Source organism: Amaranthus tricolor, chromosome 1 (genome assembly GCF_026212465.1).
Source record: "Amaranthus tricolor cultivar Red isolate AtriRed21 chromosome 1, ASM2621246v1, whole genome shotgun sequence".
In the NCBI taxonomy this organism is placed as follows: domain Eukaryota; kingdom Viridiplantae; phylum Streptophyta; class Magnoliopsida; order Caryophyllales; family Amaranthaceae; genus Amaranthus; species Amaranthus tricolor.
This window is the reverse complement of record NC_080047.1, coordinates 14,710,609-14,731,317: the sequence shown is the minus strand read 5'-3', so window position 1 is coordinate 14,731,317 and position 20,709 is coordinate 14,710,609. Positions and strand designations below refer to the sequence as shown.

Here is a 20,709-nt window from a genome sequence, read left to right as displayed (position 1 = left end):
GTCTGAAAAAATAAAAAAAAAAAAATAATTTTCCACGTGGACGGTATTGTGGGAAATACTTTCCCAAAAAATGCAAAGTGGGAATTATTCTTTTTTTTAGCCATAATCTGGGAATAGTTTCTAGTTTAGTTGATACACAGGTAAATTTAAATTTTAATCGGGACTTTCTTAAGTGCACGCATTTTTTTATTTTTTTTTGGAAACGGGTATAATTTATTCGCAGCCCTATTTGGATCCTGTCTTGTTTGGGATATTTAGAATGTCCTTTAACTTTTTAGAAAATATTAATTAATTTTTTTACTTTTCATCTAGCTAGATATATATTAGTTGATTGTTGTTTATTAAACAAAAAAAGTGAACTAATAAATCAAAAATTATTAAAATAATATTTAAATTAGCTTTTATTTTAGTTATTAGTATCTTTTGTTTTACAAACAATATAATATATTATATATATTCTTTGTTTAATTAAAAGATACAAATAAGGATTATTTGTATCAGTTGTTAGTGTAACACCTCGGCCCAACGGATCATCAGTGAATACTCATGGAGAGCGTAGACTAGCCCCTCAAACCAACACAAGTTTTTCCAGCGCATTTTGGCCTTACTTGTGCGCACCCGAGAAAACTTCCCAGGAGATCACCCATCTTAAGATTGCTCCCCACCAAGCACGCTTAACTATAGAGCTCTTAGCAAATGGGCTCTATAGAAAAGAAGATGCACTTTTTTGGTATGAGTAGTCTATCAATCCTTTTTCAAGCTAAATACAAGTTATTACGGTTAGAATAGAAGATACAAATAGCATTATTTGTATTTTCTATTTTAATAAAAGATAAAAGATACGGATAGGAGTTACTAATGAAACTTTTTCTACTACTTGAAGTATTAACAAATCATGATGTGATACGTATTAATACAGTGATCGAATTCATCACATACGTAACAATCGAGGAATGATGCTCACAGAGTCATCCAATGCTTGTTTTATTTTAACTTGTTGATTTGTTATTTGTGCATACACTCACTTAAATAAAGTATTAAAAGGGCTACTACAATCTAGGCACACACAAACTTATCATTGTGCTTGATCCAAGTTGCCGATATTTAAAGACTGAACATCATATGTTGTTCTCCGATGATATTCATATTTTATATTAGAAATTGCGTATCATTTAACTAAAGATTTCCATTGCGTATGTCAATATATCTCCATGCTGGTTTTGTTTATATATTTATTAACCATGTTTTCCATATCATTTCTACCTAACATCTTTATACGAAGAAAAACATTACAAATAAGCTGGGTTTAAATGCTCTTTGCGATCAGTTTTAATAACATTTTAGATTTTGACTATCCCCTGGAAATCTCTATACCTTTCCAACCCCCAAATATAGGAGACTACAACCTATTCTCACACCCTATCAAGTATAAAGGCTTAAACGAAAATCGTTACTGTGTTGAATGTTAACTTCACAGAGGCTTATTCCATTTTTCTCATCTCATTCCAGAAACTTGATCTTCTTCTTTCCCTTTCATCTCCACCATAATTTGTCAACGTCTCGCTCTCTTCAGTGTACTGCTTCCGTCTCTTCAATCATGCCGCGCAATAAGGTATTTTATCTTCCATCAATTTTCAATTACTATTCTTTTGGATTATCTAATTGTTTTTGTTTATCACTACACTGTATTCTTGTTCATTCGCTAACTTTCTGTTTTCTTAACCTATTTGTTTGGCGGAAAATGAAGTTTTATTCATGGATTCTTCCAGGTTAAACTATTATCCAATGGAAAATGCAAATTATTGTAGTTTGGTTTGATTGAATGAAAATGTTGGAGATGAAAATTGAATAGATAGAGGATAGTTTATTCCTTTAGATTTTGGAGTGATTTTGCGAGAAGGATGAAAAAACTTTTCACAAGAGTTTTTTCATTTCAATTTCATTGTCAAACCAAACTCCGGAAGATGTGGCGAATAATTTTTCCCAAACCAAACACTCCTTGATAATTATTAGTTGGAAATACCAAGCTCGCTTACTTTGATTATAAAGGCGGATACCTTTTTATTATTATGCATTTATGTTTGGCTGATTTGTTTTGTAATTTGGTATTCGTTTAGGGAAGGGGTGGAAAGAGTAAGGTGGAAATGTGGAAAGTAAAGTCCACTTCTGGTGGATCATCAATGTCTGATACAGAATCCACCATTGACAGTTTTAGTAGGGTAAGCTTGACAGAGCCGAATGGACAGTCTGTCCAAAATGTGATTGCAGTGCCTACTCAGAAGGAGGTTTGGAAGCCTAAATCTTCAATAACAACTAGTGTTGTTGGAACTGCTCCTGTCTACGAAGTCAAGACAAAGGAAGTTGATTCTGCTAGAAGTGATAAGACCAACATTCCTCTTAGTGCATTATTCAACTCGAAAATGTATGATAATTTCACTGTTGACAACACTACTTATGCACATGCCAAAATAAGAGCGACATTCTATCCAAAATTCGAAAATGAAAAGTCTGATCAGGAGGTATTCTTTTACTTGTTTTTCCCTGTTAATGTTGTCTGAGTGCACTTGTAGAATACCAAGTAAATGAATTTTTTTAATCTTATGATTGCTGCCTTTTGGTTTTTAGGAATATTACTTGTTCTTAGTTGGTTTTGTTGCTTTTTTATGCTAGTTTTAGCGACACAAATTATACCAACCTTACCCTTTATTAGGATTTTGTTTGTGCGTTCTAAGTTAGGGCGAAGTCATAAAATAAGAGTTAAGGGAGTCAGAAATATATGAAGCAAAAGAAAACTTAGAATCTCTAACCCCATACAATACTAAAACTTTCCTTATCATTGTACCTCAAAATTTTATTAATAGTTATAATACTAAAATATATTAAAACTTAGCTACTTTTATGTTAAATTTGGGAATTATTACGACCTTTTGGTTTTTAGTTTGTATCAACCATTTTTTGTTGCATGACACACCATCTCCATCGTGCCTACTTTCCTTCTTTGTGTTTTGGAAGCCTACTATAGCTTAAGCTGCTTGTGCTGGACTCGAAGCTGCTGTGAGCCTCTTTACTTTAATCAGTAGGAGCCTTTCTCTGTGTTTGCAGCATGATTGAATATTGAGTGTGTTGAGATTTAGTGTTTGCTTGTTTAGCAATTTCACATTTCCACGTTTGGTGTTTCCTCAATTTTTGCATAAATTGTTTTGAAACAGCGACACGCTCAGCCAAAGGTTGACGTCCATTTTAAATCTATTTTTTGTTTAAGTGATTTCCTGTTTGGATCTTCCAAGGTTATCACTGCAAGGTTTTGTAAGTTTTCTATTTCGAAGCTATTTTGTTTTTGAATGATCTCTCTCTAGGTCTGGCAAAGTTATAATTTTAGTAAATAAATCTAGGTATGAGCTCTATGATGTTCAATCTGTTGAGATGGAGTAAATAATATTATGTTCCTCTTATTGTGCAGTAAACTGCAAATAGGGGTTAAAATATAGTCTTGATCCCTACTTTGAAAAAGAAGGTTAGAAAATCCGTTACTTCCTAAAAAGTTTTGGGGACTCGATCCTTTCATTAAACTCAGAACTATACTTGCATTACAATTGGTTTACTTTAAGTGGAGAAAATGTTTAAACATAACGCCTCTTTCATGTGAAAAATATTACTTATGGCCTTTAAAGTTTGGTGTTGAAGTGCTTTTTCCGAGTAAAGTGTCAGTATACAAACTCGATTCATCATCATGTAGTTACTTAATAGTTTCCTTCTTCAACAATAATCATACATTCCACCACTTATGTTACTCTTTATATTCCTATAAGCCTTTAGCTCTTTCATCTTCATAATTTGTTTTGTTTTTGAATGCATTTCCTCAAAACGACGTTGACCAATATCTGCCGTTCGAGATTTCTTTCTTTGGCAGTAGGGATGTTGCTATGTTGCTTTTATTGACATCAAGAAGCTCCTGTCTCCATAATAATTTAGTGTGATTCATCACAATCATATAATTTTAATAGAACAATTTGAATGTTGTGGTTGTTAGTTGTGTGATTTGTGATATGGCTTTGAAACTTACTCGCCATTTATATTAACTGATTGACTAATATCTACTCATTTTATTATATCCATTTGTCGTGTTACATGCATAGTTTACATACCTACATCTAAATGTTTTTACATCAATTGTGTTCAGATAAGGACAAGGATGATTGAAATGGTTTCTAATGGCATTGCCACCTTGGAGGTTAGGATTGAATGACTTTCCACTTTATTTTTGTAATATTATTCAATGCTTGTCATGCCAAATTGTAGGATGTCAAAATTAGGGCATCTAATTTTTATTGAAGTTTTTTAATTAATACAGGTATCTCTTAAGCACTCAGGGTCACTTTTTATGTATGCGGGACATGAGGGTGGAGCATATGCAAAGAATAGCTTTGGAAATATGTATGTCCTTTACCTTTTAGCTTGTTATTAGTGTGCTGCTTTTTTTGACAATTGAATTCTAATATGCTCTCCTATACTTTTTCTTTTAAGAACAAGAAACAATAGGCTTTTGCTGCCCAGTGAAGGAAAATAAATTTAGGGCCGTGCCACAATACATGAAATGAAATGCAGGGCACAGGCACTAACTTGATATTTTCTCTTTTGCATTCTATGACTTGGCATGCTCGACATGAGGCCATGAGGATTATTATATGAATGTTTTTGAAATGGTTGATCAATATTTGCGCTGTCCATATTTTATTAGAATTGGAATCTACCTCGAAGTGAAATATGGACTAGCAAATCAAGTTGTGAAATCATAATATTCTTCTAATTTTGCAAAATTGTGATATCATTCACAATTATGTGAAGTGTAAGAGCATAGTTATTTTTAAAATGGATATAATTTTGAAGTTTTTTAATTCATTTTGCCATTAATCAGCTGCTAAAGATTGACAATATGTTTACTATGTACCTTTTCATACATCTATTTTTTTCCAAAAAATAATAACATAAATAGCTTGTACTTGGTGTGAATCTAAATTTGGCATAGGAAAGAGATGCACTTTCAGTTAGTATGCGTGAGCTTTGTTACCTATGTGTCCAAGTGTTTGACTCTTTGAACATGATGGACATTGTCCAAGATATGTAGTTTTGACACATAAACGATAGTGTGTACATGTACAAATTTTTTACTAATTATTTTAATTTAATTAATTGAAAAACATATAAAAGTACATAATAATATAATTGGGTAATAAAGTATAAAAATCTTTTTTCGGGAAAACCCTAAAACATAAAACATCCATTTCATTACCTCAATGTCATTAACTGACTCCCACTTAGATGAGGTTCGGGAGGGTCAGATTGTACGATCTTAACGTTTTTAGTAATTACAAAGAGATTATTCTCCTTGATCCTTGGTTGCTACATCATCTATAACTTCACATTAATAAGAAATTCATATGATTTGATGAGCCATTGTAATATAGTTTGTTATCATTTGAAAAGAAAGAAGTATATATCTTTGGCCTAGTAGAAATGAGAGGCATAAAAGAATAATCTATTAACAATCTATATTTATAAATGGAAAAAGAAGAAAAAAAAAATCAAAGAAAGGAAAGTAAAGGTGGTCAACGCAAACTTAGTTTTAAGAGGCGCGAGGTGCACCGAGGTGCAAAAGGTCTTTTTTTTCGAGGTGGAAGGCGTAAGACGAAGGTGTAAGCTTTTCATATGCGAGGCCCACAATTTTGCTAAAGGGCTCCAAAATCAATTTTAAAACATATTTAGTTCTTAAAACAACTTGGAATTTATATCATTACATGGGTGGTTCTTAGGGGTGCGGGGTGCACAAGTGCACAGGGCCCCCAAACATAAAAGGCCTCATATAATTAAAATCATATTAAAGTAACATGTTAATGAGGTAGAGTAGTTGGTGGGGGTTTTACTTAATATATCAATGCTCAATGGTCAATGGTCATAGGATCAATTATATTTTTTTCTCTACTTTCTTTTATCTATTTCCAAAGCAATTCTCTTAACCCCAGACATATTCTCTTATCTCATTTAATTTTCAACCATTCATTAAACATCAATAACCACTAAAAATAATCAACATTTTATTTTTTTAATTAATTAATTTTCAATCCTTTAAACTTTTACACTTTTTTTTAATTATTTTCCATTAACCCATTACTTTTTTTTTCTCTTCTTTCTTAAAACTAGAGATGGAGATTTAATTTTAATAAATTAATTTAAGTTATTTTTATAAAACTAATATTAATGTTTTTAGAAACTGTGTTGACTTTTTATTTAATTATAGTACTTAAAAATATATTTGTGTTGAGTATATATTTTAGTTTAAGAAAATCTCTCTTTTTAATTATACAAGGCCCCAAGTTTAGAAATATATAAAAAACAAATTAGGCCTGGAATACTTTGCTCCACCCCTCAGTGATAAGATAATATAGTTCTAAGTTGACCATACTCTCTTGCATGATCCAAAGGGTATGAAGATGCAGTTGAAGTTGATGAAATTATTGTTTAGGCTGTAAATCATTTTACATTGTTATCAAAACAAGCACAAACAATTGAATGATAGCACAAACAAAAAAAATTATATGCTAAGACTTGATTACTATAACAAAATGGGCAGAAAATTAAGTAATTAAATTAAACCACTCGTCACATACACCATATTTTATCATTATTCTTTTGAGTAATTTGTAAAAAACAAAAGAGATTAAATAAATCATTGTAATAAAAGATAGGATAGAAGTATAAAAAAGAAAAAAAGAAAAAAAATCCAAGCATTATAAAATAAAATAAGAAGAAGCAAACTAAAAGAGAGAGAAGCTATCAAAATCAGAAAGAAAAAAGAAGAATAAAGAGAACATAGAACAAAGAAGAAAAGGGGAGAAGAATACCTGGTTAAGAATGATGGTACACTTGTGAAAGAGAAACATATCTTCATCTACTTTGGCTAGGGCAAGAAAGGGGCTTTTTTCTTTCTTCTAAAATCAAATAAACAACTACACCTTTATTCCATAAAGTTGTTCCCATTTACCATTTTGGGTTGTTTCATTTGTTGTTCTCATAAACAATCTTTGTATTTTTATCATAAATTTAGGATAATATTAACCTTGTCCATCCGCATTTTAATATTTTAATAATGCTTATTGTCCCCACATATCTTCCTTTAACTTCATTTTAACATTTTTATATTACTTATGGTTCTCACATATTTCCCACTAACCTTATAAAAACATTTTTTAATAGTTGTGATCCCATATTTTTTCCACTAACTATCTTTTAATACTCCCTCCAATTCAGAGCTAATGTCTAATTTGCTTTTTGCATATTTGCCAATGCACTTATTCAATCCATAATATCTCTAATTGTGCATAAGTAAAAATTATAAAAAGTTCATATCAAGAACCTTTACATTGAGACGAATCAAACAAGATCCCACTGACTATATTTAAATTTATAGATTAAGAATTAAATACAAATTAAGAGTGAAATGTGAATAGTGTCCAAAAAGCAAATAGGACATTAACTCTGAATTGGAGGGAGTATTTTTTAATGTTTATGGTTTTCACTTTTCTTCCATCAAATTTATTATTCAATAAAATAATATATCCACCATATAAAAGATTTTATTTTTCTTACTTTTCGTGAACATTTCTTGTGGGAACTTCGTTAAGGAACGGAAAGAGTATTTCTTTAAGGGTAATCCAATAGATCAAGCAAATACAAGTATTTTAGCACCTGAAACTTAAAAAAAGCAAAAAAAAAAAATAAAAAAAAAAAAAATCCATACACGAGGTGCACGATGCGCGCCACTCCTTGCCTCTTGTATTGCGCTGCGCCTTGAGTCTCCGAGGCGTGTTTCTGGTTGCCTTGGTGCGCGTCACACCTAGGCGCCTCACATGCGCCTTTTAAAACCAAGGAGCAAAAAATAATGACGTGGAAGACTTGCTCCTTTTTCATTTGCATTGTGTTTACCGGCTTCCTCTTAACATAATAATGGATAACAATTCGCAGTTGCAATTCCCTCTCTCTCTCTCATGTATTCAATTTATTTTTCTCCGTTTAAAATAATGGGTTAGCTTTATCTTTTGGGAGAATGTGGCATGCAAAAGTAAGTGAGAGAAAGCAAAACAACCATGGTTGATGTTCAGTGATGTATAACTTTCCACTCTCCTCTTTTTCAACGAATGAATGTTCTAATTCCTCATTAGCAATACAATAATTTTTATCATCAATTTAAACTAGGGTTCTTCTTCCCTTTAGTCGTGTCCAAGTACCATTTCTTATTTTTTGGATGGTACCAACATTATTAGGGACATATCTAAGTTTACATTAAGTATATACGACATAATTGTCTTGTTATGGTGGTGCAGATACACTGCAGTTGGTGTTTTTGTTCTTGGAAGGATGTTTCGAGAGGCTTGGGGTACTCAGGCAAGCAAAAAGCAGGAAGAATTCAACGACTTTCTTGAGGTGAGTTGGTTGTCTCTGGCTGGTGAAGGTTTTTCAGTATCTAATGTTCCATATTTATGAATGTCATCTTGCCAATTGACCTCTTTTGTGCCTTTTAAGTGGCTTTTGCTGCACACAACATTTTATCATATGACCTCTTTGTAAGTGGCAAATACAATGGGCTGCAGCTTAATAATAATGTTTGCATATTGGAGCATTGGGTAGAAGGAAATGATTGCGTAAAGCTTACTTAAGTAAGATTGAATCTTAGGCCTTAGCATAAAGAGCAATTTGGAGCTGTATTTTTTGGTTATTGTTTGTTCAACGGGTACATGGTGCTAATTATTTTGTGATAAAGGGATAAATGATCTTTTTATACACTCACGCTACAATGTGTTGCCTTACAATGCTTTGTAACAATGTTACTTCTTGTTATTGATTTGTTGTTTCTTCAGTTTTTGGGCTTTTAAGAGGACTATGATGTAAATGAAGAGAATTAGCTAGTGGTTGTTGGGCCTGGATTAGTCGAGGAATATGCTATACTAATATTTGCAATTGCATGTTATCTGACTTTATGGTATGTGAAGCCAAATATACTGGCATGTTCAAGTTGACTCGACGGTTTGTTATGAACTGAAAAACCAAGCACCCTCGTAGAAGACAAGAACAAAATGTTAGTGTATGTTTTCTTAACGTTCGAGCCTGCCTCACTCCAATCTTGTTACTCACTTCCAAATCAGATATTACAAATGACAAGAGGAATGGCTTTATATAGCCAAACATGACCTCCTAACTACTTTGGACATCTGTACAATTCAACCCCAATTATTATAACAGAAATGACAAAATATAACAAGGATGTACAAGTGGCCTAACAACCTTTATAAGCCTTATTATTCACTCTACTATTCTTCCTCTCATATGTTATCAACTTCCTCTCCTTAACAACCAGTATGACACAGTTAATATTTGAAAGCATGTGCTTTTTCCATATTGATTTAAGAAGAGAGTGGGGTGTTAGCTCGGTTATTGAGTGTTCTACATCTTGGACTCAAGGTCTTGGCATTCTTCCTTACCATGGTTCAAAGAAAGGCAACACCGAACTCCGTCATCTCTAATCTATATATTTGCATATTGGTATTAAGCATGTGTATAATATTGATGTTTTGGTCTATGAAAATAGTATCAACTTAAAGTGGCTAGAATAAAAGCATTTTATTTTAGGATCTTCTATGTGACCATTTTTTTGTAGTGATTCTAAAATGAATTCCTAAAATTTTAAATATGTTTCTTATTGATCAACAAAAGTTTAATGAAAAATGATTGTAGGATTTTGGGACTCTAGATTGCTATTAAAAATTATAATGGACTTAAACTAGGAAATTTTATGTATATTAAATAAGCCCATTGTTGTCATATATCAAATCACTGCCACAATGTTATTTATAGCAATGCAACAAATCCTCCAACTTAACATGCCTTTATTTTTATGGGTTTTTAGATAACTATGAAACAATTTTCCATCAGGCCAAGCACTTTCTAAATAGCTAGTTTAGGCACATAAGTAATATTGGTGCTAATCATATTCTTCATAATTTAGTGTTGGAAAAAGTTTTCTCTCACTATATTTGTTTATCAAATTTTTTTTTTTTCATTTTCTTCTGGTTTAGGTTTCTTTGAGGTAGAATTCATTAGTTCCAATAGATGTGCATCATACATCAAACAACAAGGAGGGAACTCTTGAGCGTTTTTTTGCTTAGAATTTCTTATGCATATAAAATAAAGTAATTAAATATGGTTATTCGTAAAGGTTGGGGAGTAAATGAGGCTATTTGACCATGAGTATTTCTGATCACGATTCAGCTAAAAAACTTAAAGCCGAGGTTGACTTGGCTCAAAAGATTGCATGGTCATATTGAATACGAATTTAGAAAATGGAGACTCTTGCCTGGATTTGGTTAAGCTTGAACATGGGCTTAGTTTAAGCTTAAAACCGAAATGGATTCGTCTATCAAGGTCTGCTCAAGAGTGTAGTTGATTGCTTGATTAACAGAATTGGAGTAGTTCTTTCATTTTTATAGTTGCTAACTAAATTGATTTTATTTTTCGTTCTAATATGCCGAAGTCATTATGTTACTCTTAAGGAAAAACCATTGAAAAAAGTTCAACAGTTGCTTTATTTTTGTTAATGTAATGAGAGAATATTGGAAAGATGAATGTAAACCCGCCAGGCTCGACCCACTCGGCTTGAAAAATGGGCGGAATAAAAAATGTTTTTCAAAAAAAAAATGCCCGCCAAGATAAATGGACGGGTAACGACACTAAAATATACCCGCGTGTATACCCACCTGCCTACTTAGTTTAATATATTAATTATTAAATGATAATTCTATTATTTTTTAAGTTACTGTAGTCTACTCATCTACTGTCTATATTACTCATTAAATAATAATTACTCAGCTTAGTTTAATACTCCTATTTGTACTCTAGTCTATTCATCTATTGTCTACATCACTCCGTAGTAAGATGATGATAATCGATGATCGCAACATTGCTTTCGTTGGATCATCCAACATAATGTTTATAATTATGTAATTTGAGTGTTTTGAGACTTTTTATGTATTTGGAGTATTTTGGACAATATATTGTATTATTTTAATTGTTATTAAGTGTAACTTTATAATTTGTATTGCATTTTTAATTTGGAAAATTCCACATGGTAGCATCGAGCTTTCATGAAACGCCAGTGGTTGCACTTTTGTAAGATTTTTCCTCATGGTAGCATCCAGTTTATGCCTTATCCAACTGTCGTAGCATTTTCCGTTAAATTTTTGTCAATTTTCGTTTAATTCACCATTTTGACGTTTCTACCCTTATTAAGCGTTGGTTCATGTCTTTATAATTTGCCTTAAATCATTTTTATGCTCTCAAATGTTTAATTTACCATTTTGACGTTTGATTCACCATTTAATTTATCAACGTTTTCAAATGCTTAGGGCAAATTACAAAGACAAGAACCAACACTTGATAAGGGTAGAAACGTCAAAATGGTGAATTAAACGGAAATTGACAAGAATTTAACGAAAAATGCTACGGCAGTTGGATAAGGCATAAACTGGATGCTACCATGTGGAAAAATCTTACAAAAATGCTATCACTAGTGTTTCATGAAAGCTCGATGCTACCATGTGTAATTTCTCTTTTAATTTTTATATAAGAAATGCCCGCTTACTCGCAGGTCACACGCTAAACGAAAAAACAACAAATAAGTATGTGGGCGGGCTTTTGAATATTTGAGCCCGCGGGTAGATTTTTAAAGAATTACCCGATTCACTACCCGTCCTTAAACAATTGTAGTTTGGACCATCCTTTTTTGTGTATCTTGAACTTAATGTGTGAATTGTAGCTCTATCGATCAAAGAGGCATTGTTTATGCTTTTGAATAACTTGATTGGTTAGAGAAGAATTCTAAAAGAAAACGTGTTTGCGATTGCTTTTACATGGGGGAAAAATTCTAACCTTAAATTACGTGTTATAAGAAGGTTGTAATCTAAATGACTTGTAAATAACGCAAGATAAAAGATTTTGTTGTGGAAGTTTCCTTCCATACACCATTTTGATAGCTATCAAGCCTCATTTTTTCCAGCAATATCTAAACTGTTAAAGATTTATATAAAATTTGATGTTTGCTTGAGTTGTGAAATGAACGTTGTGAAAAATTTGTATTTATTGTAATTTTATTTTGTTTTATTTTTGGTTCTTTTAATTTTTGACTTTTACCTTCGTAAACCCAGATTATGTGATAGTTTGTTGTAAAATTTTGATTTGTCAGAAAAATCGAATGTGCATATCAATGGAACTGGTAACTGCTGTCTTGGGTGATCATGGCCAGCGTCCGCTTGATGATTATGGTGCAATACACTGCTTTACTCATATTAAATTTTACTTTAAGATTTTCGGTATTCAGTCTGGAGTGCTTGGCTTAGGGAAGGGATACCTATTTACTAATAGTAAAAGTACATTTACCTTGTCGATTGGTCAATACCTGTTGTTCAAAACCTCTAAAAGCTGCCCTTACTTAAGGGGAATGTTCTCTAAATTGGGAATCAATCTTATGAATTGACTGGCCATACTGTTTAAAACATTTAATGTTGGCCATATGCAAGTAAGAACAAGAAGTGAACACAATTATTTAAGATTGCCTAGTGTACTGCAGCTGCCTGATGCTTTTCTTCTGTTGCTTTTGCAGCTGTGGTGACTGCTGTCACAGAATTGGGAAACGGTAAACCAAAGTTTTATTCTACTCCTGAAGTAATTGCTTTGTGTCGAAAATGGAGGCTTCCAACGAACCATATTTGGCTGTTCTCTACAAGGTAATTAGTAAACTATTGTTTTTGTTTGATTAGTTCGGTTTACTTCCTAATATCAATTGACGTGATACAATCTTGAGTTGAGCGTTGCTTTCTGTAGATTTTCTGTTGCATCCCATGCATTTTTGGCTTTTTTCGACCTTCACACAATGTTTGGATAAGATAATATGTAGGAAATGAGAGAAGAAACTGTTCATTATTTGTTTGGTAATGGTACTGGGGAGCTGGCAGTAAAAGAGAAGGGAAATATGAGAGGAAGGAATTTCTATTTTCTATCCCTCTTCAATCAATATATCCAAAGCTGAATTGATTTAAAGTTGCAAGTGACTGTGCTCTTTTTGGCTTTGTAAATACATTTTTGCAGTTATAGCCTATATTACCCAATGCAAGATTTAGTATTATATATATACGACATACTAATCTTTTTTTTTTATTTTTCTCTCGTCACAACTTTTCCAGTCTTGCATTACGCTCTCTCTCTCACTTTATTGCTGTGTATAGGGATGGCAATGGATCCTGGACAACTGGACCTAGCTGGATCCGCGGATCCGAATATGTTCTTGCGGGTCAGGGTCCTAAAAGAGGTCTGGATCCATTCAAAATTGATGGATCTGGAATCGAGTCTCAAAAAAAACCCAGAATCGGACCCGTGGATCCTTAGGAACCGTTGTTATTATTAAAATGCCTTTAGGTAATTGCATTTACTATACAACCCAAAGCCCAACTAAGCCTTAAACGACCCCACTCCCCATTCTTTAGTAATTTGTAAACCTAAATTCCTAAATTCCCTTTCAAATTTCAAACCATAGTCTTCACTTCTCATTCCCCAAGTCCCATTCCCCAAGCCCCCACTCCTTGTGGCGTGTTTGTTGAACATTAATTCAGTTTTAACTTCATCTTTCTCTACGTATCTTTCTGACTCACCCTAATGGTTGGATTTCAATCAACCACCACAATTATCTCTTTCCTCTGAGCAATTGCAATATTGTTATCATGTTGTTATTAATCTCAAGATAAATAGAATTGCTTCCTTGCAATGAAATTGAATTTAAATTCCAGGCTCTGAGGTATAATCATCCATCCATTAACAAAACAATTTAGATTTTTGGCTCAGTTTGTGGCTAAGTTTTTCTTTTCTTCCATGAGATGAGATAGATCTTGTAACTTGTGGGTTTTGTTGAACACTTCCTAGTATAATTTGCGCTATTCTCCTATTCTTGTTTCATTCTTCGGACGAGAGTAGGGGATTGTGGGATTTAATTTGTTGTTTTAATTTTTATTTGTGGGTTTTATAACTTGTGGGTTTTATACATTGTTGTTTTAATTTTTATTTGTACTATATAGAAGTAATCTCGATCTTCTCATCGAACCAGATTATGGATGAACAAATTGTTAGTTGGGTATTTTCAGAACAATTTTAAGGTGTATAATGTTATTTTGGACAATAGATTGTGTAGTTATATATATTATTATCATTAGTTAACGAATGTAACTATCGCAATCTCAATTCGATGCAAAATTTAAATCAAACATGCCAAAATAAGTTGGAGCCGTTTTGGACTCGAATTTACAGTATCCATGGATTTGATTCGAGTCTTGAAAATTTAGACATGCGGATTCAGATCCAAATTCGAGTTTTACATATGAAAATAGATCTGGATCTGGATTTGGACCCAATCTAGATCCGACCCGTTACCATCCCTAACTGTGTACAATCCTTCTAGGTAATACACATTTTTTCCTTTCCCATACCCTTTTGAATCTTTATTTATTCTTTTATTATCTTTACTTTTTCTTTCCCTTCCATAGTGTTTTCAAAACTTAATATTACCTTTTGTGTCTCCAAATTTTTCGTAGAGCGGCAAATAGCATGTTTTCATCCGAATATTGTAAGCGGGTGATACACACGTCCTTTCTACCAATATTCACCCCGTTTTCAAACCTTATAAAGACCAACCATCAGTAATCAACAACCAAGCAGAATTATAAAGGACAACCGTCTAAGGTCCCTAGTGTTGAACCAATCACAAGAGTGACTATAAATCACTACAAAGAAGCATGAGTATCAAGACAAGCTTTGATCCACTTTGAAAATGATTCGCTTTTTACTTTTTGCCTTCAAAAATCCCGCTCTCTCACATGCAACCACAACCGCATTCAAAATTTGTGTACTCTTAACAAAGGCCCTTTGTTCCTTAGAAATTTACCCTGGAATAATCTTAATCCATCTAACTTTCATTTTCTGCGGCATTCTATCTTCTAAGAGATTAAAGTGGTTCTATTCGTTCTTCAAATTCTCCCTTTAGTTGGATTCCTTCTGGATAAGGATCATTTTCCATTTCCTTGAATTCTAAATCATCTATGTCTCATGCTGAGCCTTCCTTTTATCACAAACAATGCCAAAAACCTTAAGATTCCACTCTTTCAATTTAGTTTTAAGGAATTAAAACTTTTTCTCGAATTTGAATCTAGTGTCGTTTCTGACATTTTATGGGCCCTAGGAGAAATGAAAGAAATAGACCCTCTCTATAGAGGGTTAATTATAGTCACTTAATGGATGTTTGGTAAAATAGAAGAATCGGACTTCTATATTATTATTGTTGTTGTTATTGTTATAGTTATTGTTCTTGTTCTTGTTCTTGTTTCTTTTGCTTTTGCTTTTGCTTTTGCTTTTGCTTTTGCTTTGTTGTTGTTGTTGTTGTTGTTGCTGTTATTGTTATTGTTTTCATCATCATCATCATCATCATCATTATTATTATTATTATTATTATTATTATTATTATTATTATTATTATTATTATTATTATTATCATTGTAAATTTAGAAGTGTCTTATACTTCTTCATTGATAAAAGAAATAACCATAAATTGCAAATAGAGTATTGAGCCTCTTTTTAGCTCTAGACTCTAGGAAAATGCCTACCTTGTCTAGGACCAGTAATGACCTTGCTTCAATCCTTCCCATCCTTTTCATGGCATTCCTGCCACCAGGTTTAAATTTTGTTTAGGAAATTAGGGTGTTTCATCCACACGCTCACGAACTTGAATGGAGTAGGACCTCATGATCACGAACTTGAATAGAGTAGGACACCATTTAAATTAATCTGACCATTTCCCTCTTATATTGAAGTCGTCAACATCATTATCATCATCATACTTCGCTCATAGTAACTATGATTAGAGTTAGGGGTGGGGAGGGATGGAAGACGGTAAGCCATACTAATAAAGGAGGATGTGGCCAAAGAGTCACTCGGCTCGAGAAAGACTAGAAAGGAAAACAAATAAGATAAGACAAGACAAACAAACATGACAATGCAATACAAGATAAAAACTAAGGCAAATAACACGACGAAAGAAATATAAAAGCAATCGTAAAAGCCAAAACTAATAACAAGGCATATGTGACATAGGTGTGGGCATAGTGTAAAAATGCGATAATGCAAGACAAATTATAAAGAAATATTGTTTTGTTTTTTGAAAACCTTTACAAAGCGGTTGATGTGATGCGATGTGGCCATGTTTTTACGCTATTGATGTAGGCGTAAGTGACTAACCAAATTCTAGGAAACAAATATGACGTCTCCAACTAGTTTTATCCTTAATTACGTCCATAGTGCAAAAATGCGGTAATGGTCACTGTAATGGACATGATGATGCGCTATCGGGGATGATGTGGTTTCCATACCGCCAAATATCAGCATAAATCATGAAATATCAATCAGAACTTATGTTACTCAGATTCCTCATTTTGGTCATACAATGGATTGCACACATGCACGACATAGCTTCGCAAAGACAATTGTCATTCTTATACTTCTTCCATTAAAGCTCGTGTTAACACCGCTGTGGAAGCTGCACGAGATCTAAAGACCCATTCAACCATTGCTATGTTTATTGTTTCTTTGACTGTAGCAGGAATATGGTTGAAGAAGAGATGATAAGCACTAAAGAAGATGAAATTAACAACCATGGAATGGAACTTATTGATTGTCATTTAGTCTTGAAGATATAGATGATGAGGAGAAGAGATGAGAAGCTCCATTAAAGCTCCATTAATTTGTTTGTTGAAGACTTGAAGATGAAGATGCTGACACCATTAAAGCTTTACCAAGATGAAGATGAGGAAAAAAATTACTTTAGGACGATGAAGATGAGAGAAAAAAATTCCATTGGGGAATTGAACAAATCCCTATTCAATACTTGATGGAATAGGTGTAATCTAGAAATTACCTTGTCCAAAAATATCAAACAACACCAAGGTTGAAAAAAGGCGCATCAAAGTGTCTTGATTTGAAGAACCACTTATCTAGTTTCAAAAATCAAAACAAGTTCTCGAAGCTGGTAGACAGATCCAATCATTAAACCTCTACCCAAATTGATTTGATATCAAACATTTAAACTTCACTCGACGTGATTTCCAGCAACATCATATTGCCTTGTTTGTTTTCTAATGAAGGATTTTATTTTCTTCCTTTTCTCTAGCATCTCAAGACTTTAAAATCTAGTATATCATCTTCATTGAGTGTGATGAAGGGCCCCTCTTCTGGTTTTGGCTTCCCCATAGTTGATAAAGGAAGCTAAATTTTTAAGTTCTCATAGGCCTTTCTTATTTTGTCGCACAACTAGTTAAGTCACGAATCACGATTATCCATCATCACATGAACTCCTAGATTTATTCAAATAATTGAACGAGTTGGATTTCTGGAATATTCATGAAGAATGAGTTGTTTAGAAGATGCCTTTGAATCGTTTGCAATATAAATGCAAACAAATATGCAATTTAAATCTACTTAATTTATTCATCATAGTAACTATTAATAACTGTGCTAAACAAATCAACCAAATATTCAAATCAATTTAATGAATTTATGGGAAGCAAAAAATTTGATTGACTTGATTGACTTAATAATAGTTGTTAGTCGATGCTATTCTATCCAAAAATCATGTCAAAGGAGAAAGTATTAATATATATTTTGTTAAATTCATACATTTAGTAAAATTCATTCAGTATACAATAATTTTAAATTGTAGTGACCTATGGGGGATCACCCTAGACGTGTAATTGACAGCTTAGTTATGATATTATTTTAGTGATCATTATTATTATGTAGGAAGTCGGTTACATCATTTTTTGCCGCATTTGATGCATTATGTGAAGAAGGAACAACAACTCTTGTATGCAAGGCATTGGATGAAGTGGCAGATATCTCTATACCAGGTTCTTAATCTACTGTTCATAAGATTATGTAATGAAAAGTACTTGTTTGATTTTGGTGTGCATAAAGAAAGTGGTTACAAAATAACCACGAGAGTGGTCCCTATGTTTTAAAAAGCTAGGTGTGAGGCGCTAAGAGGCGACCACTTTAACGTCTCCTTGAGTCTAGGCGGCGTGCCGTTTTGTGTGCCTCGCATTGCTCGTGTGTGCCGGTATTATTGAAACAACCTCAATTCATAGTTGTTTAGTGAATGGAAAGAAAAATTATACCCCTTTTCTTGCCCCAAAGAAAAAATAGAGCGAGAAGTGTTTCCTAATAACCTTGAAATGTTGTCATGTTCCCTGCTCGACGTATGATTCTGATTTAGATTTTAAGTGTTTCTTTTAGTGTCTCACAAAAGTTTCAAACATCAAGAACCACATTTTTCTTTCTTTACCATTGTCTTTGTTTTAGTTTTTATGTCTTTTGTTAATCAAGACTATGTTATCTATTTATCGAGTTGTAGTATGACGTTATGTGTTGCGGTAGTGTTTAGCTTACTTATATGTTATTATAATATGAATTTCATGTTGTTTTAACGTTTACGTTTTAGATATGTTTTGAAATTGATTTTGGAGCTTTTAAGCGAAATTGTGTGTCTCGCATATAAAATGCCCGCGCCTTTGCCTTGTAAGGACCTTTTTGTGCATCGGTGAGCCTCACGCCTCTTAAAACTAAGAGTGGTCTTATTGTATGTTTTTTTAACAATCTTCTTGTGGAAGTAAGAATTCCAGCTAAGGGCCTCCCCGTCTCCCACAAGTTTCCAAAGTAGACAATGTAAAAAAGCAATTCAAAAAGTAAAAGTAGTCAACTAAAAAGAAACACTGGGAGTATGAATAATGTTGCCTTCTATTTAATGAAGGGGGCAAGAGAATTAGAAATAAAGTTTTTCAAAGTTTTTTGTGTTGCTCTACTGAAGGCTATGTTACTCAGACTCTCCAATTTCGCCGGCTCAAAGGTACGGATACCAGTGCTGGATACGGATCCGGTACACTGGAATGAACATGGGTGCGGCACAATGTTACAAGGATTTGAGAAAGAGATTAATAATGTGCTGCCATTTTTAGGGTTCAATTCTCTAAACCCTAATCTTGAAATTTAGAGCTTCAACTTTACAGTCTCGAGGATGGAATTTGGGGCTTTTGGTTGCCAAAGTGATTTTATTTTCCCTGAAACACTTTCTCACACATGATTTATAAATTGATGTGAATTGTCCCTGAAATCCTTTCTCTCTCTTAATAGAGTAAGAGAAAACCACTGACCTACTACTTAAAAGCGGAAAAGGAAGTACCTCTCTTACTTCCTTATTTTAATATTTATTTTTTATTTATTAAATCGTGTAAAGTTGACACTTGACAGACATATTACTACTTTTTTAATCACTTAACAGCTGTTAGCCTGTTACAAGGTTTAGACTTTAACTTTTCAACCCATTTAGAATATGTATTTATTTATTTCTTTTTTTATTGACTATCGAGTTATTTTTAATTTCATTTAAAATATATATTTTTATATTTTGCCGTATCTGCGTACCCATGTCCCATACCAGGACAATGTTCCCGTATCCCAAATTTTTAAAATTGACGTACCGGACACTCGGATCCACACCCGTATCCGATACCCGTACCCGTACCCGAGTCCATGTAGCATAGATTGAAGGAGCTAAAAGCTTTCTCTTGTGAGTGTGTTCCTAACTTTTAGAGAAACAAAATGTTCTAGTTTTAAGGGAGGGAATTTGGCATTCTTAGAAGGTCGTTTGAGTGACTCTCATGTGACAGATTTTTTGCAATTCTAACATTATTAGTGGTATTAATCTAATGAAATCAAACTTTTAGATGATGTAATAAAATTATATTAGGGATATTCTATATAGAAGGCACGACCTTTTGCAAAAGGCCAGTGGTAGCAAATAAAAAAATTCCACAAAATAGCATTGTACTTTTGGAATCTAAACTGCCGTAACATTAATGCCCAAAAAAGTTAGACTATACATGTTAAGTTGTGAAATTATGTTTTTACCCTTGTCTTCTTCTATCTTCATCCATCTTGTTCTTCTTCTTCACTCCTCCATCCTGAACCATTACCAAATGATAAATCAAAAACAACATTTTCAATGAGAATGAACCAAGAACATGTCATCAGTTTGAACTCTTCTAACCTTTGTATATAGTCCCTTCTTGACCATGTTTCTTGGCATTAGGCTTAGGAACACGTTTAGAAGGAGCATACTCCACTATTGCTTTATATTGTGTCCCTAAACAACATAAAGCAACAATTTAATTCATTCACAACTACAACATAAAAAACAAAAAGAAGCACAAGTATACTCCGTTGAGCATACAAAAGTAAAGTTACCCATTTCATGGATAAATACATGGCCATTAAAGAACTCAGCGAACTCGAAAACATCACCAAGACTATTGAAGTTCACATATGCCCGTGTATATCTCTGGTTCTTGTGACTGCAATTAAGTACCCCATTATCTCAAGTTGAAACCTAATCAAGAAAGCAATACTATTAATAAAAATAAGATATTTGGAAAAACCCAGAATGACGCATTCCGTAAAACCCCACAATGTAGTCTCCATATCCACAAAAATTAATATAAATTGGTACTAATCAAGAAC

At 33.0% G+C, this 20,709-nt stretch overlaps 1 protein-coding gene across 1 annotated transcript in view; it reads left to right on the top strand.

Moving 5' to 3' along the window:
• Positions 1 to 1,275: 1,275 nt before the first annotated feature.
• LOC130805285 (tRNA ligase 1) overlaps positions 1,276 to 20,709 on the top strand; it is a 43,168-nt gene continuing 23,734 nt past the window's right edge. Inside the window, exons 1-8 of the mRNA XM_057669984.1 lie at positions 1,276 to 1,612; positions 2,118 to 2,519; positions 4,181 to 4,231; positions 4,352 to 4,434; positions 8,379 to 8,478; positions 12,290 to 12,368; positions 12,707 to 12,830; positions 17,938 to 18,044. Of these exons, the coding sequence (XP_057525967.1) occupies positions 1,463 to 1,612; positions 2,118 to 2,519; positions 4,181 to 4,231; positions 4,352 to 4,434; positions 8,379 to 8,478; positions 12,290 to 12,368; positions 12,707 to 12,830; positions 17,938 to 18,044 (1,096 nt within the window). The 5' untranslated portion in view covers positions 1,276 to 1,462. The remainder of the gene's footprint in view (positions 1,613 to 2,117; positions 2,520 to 4,180; positions 4,232 to 4,351; positions 4,435 to 8,378; positions 8,479 to 12,289; positions 12,369 to 12,706; positions 12,831 to 17,937; positions 18,045 to 20,709) is intronic.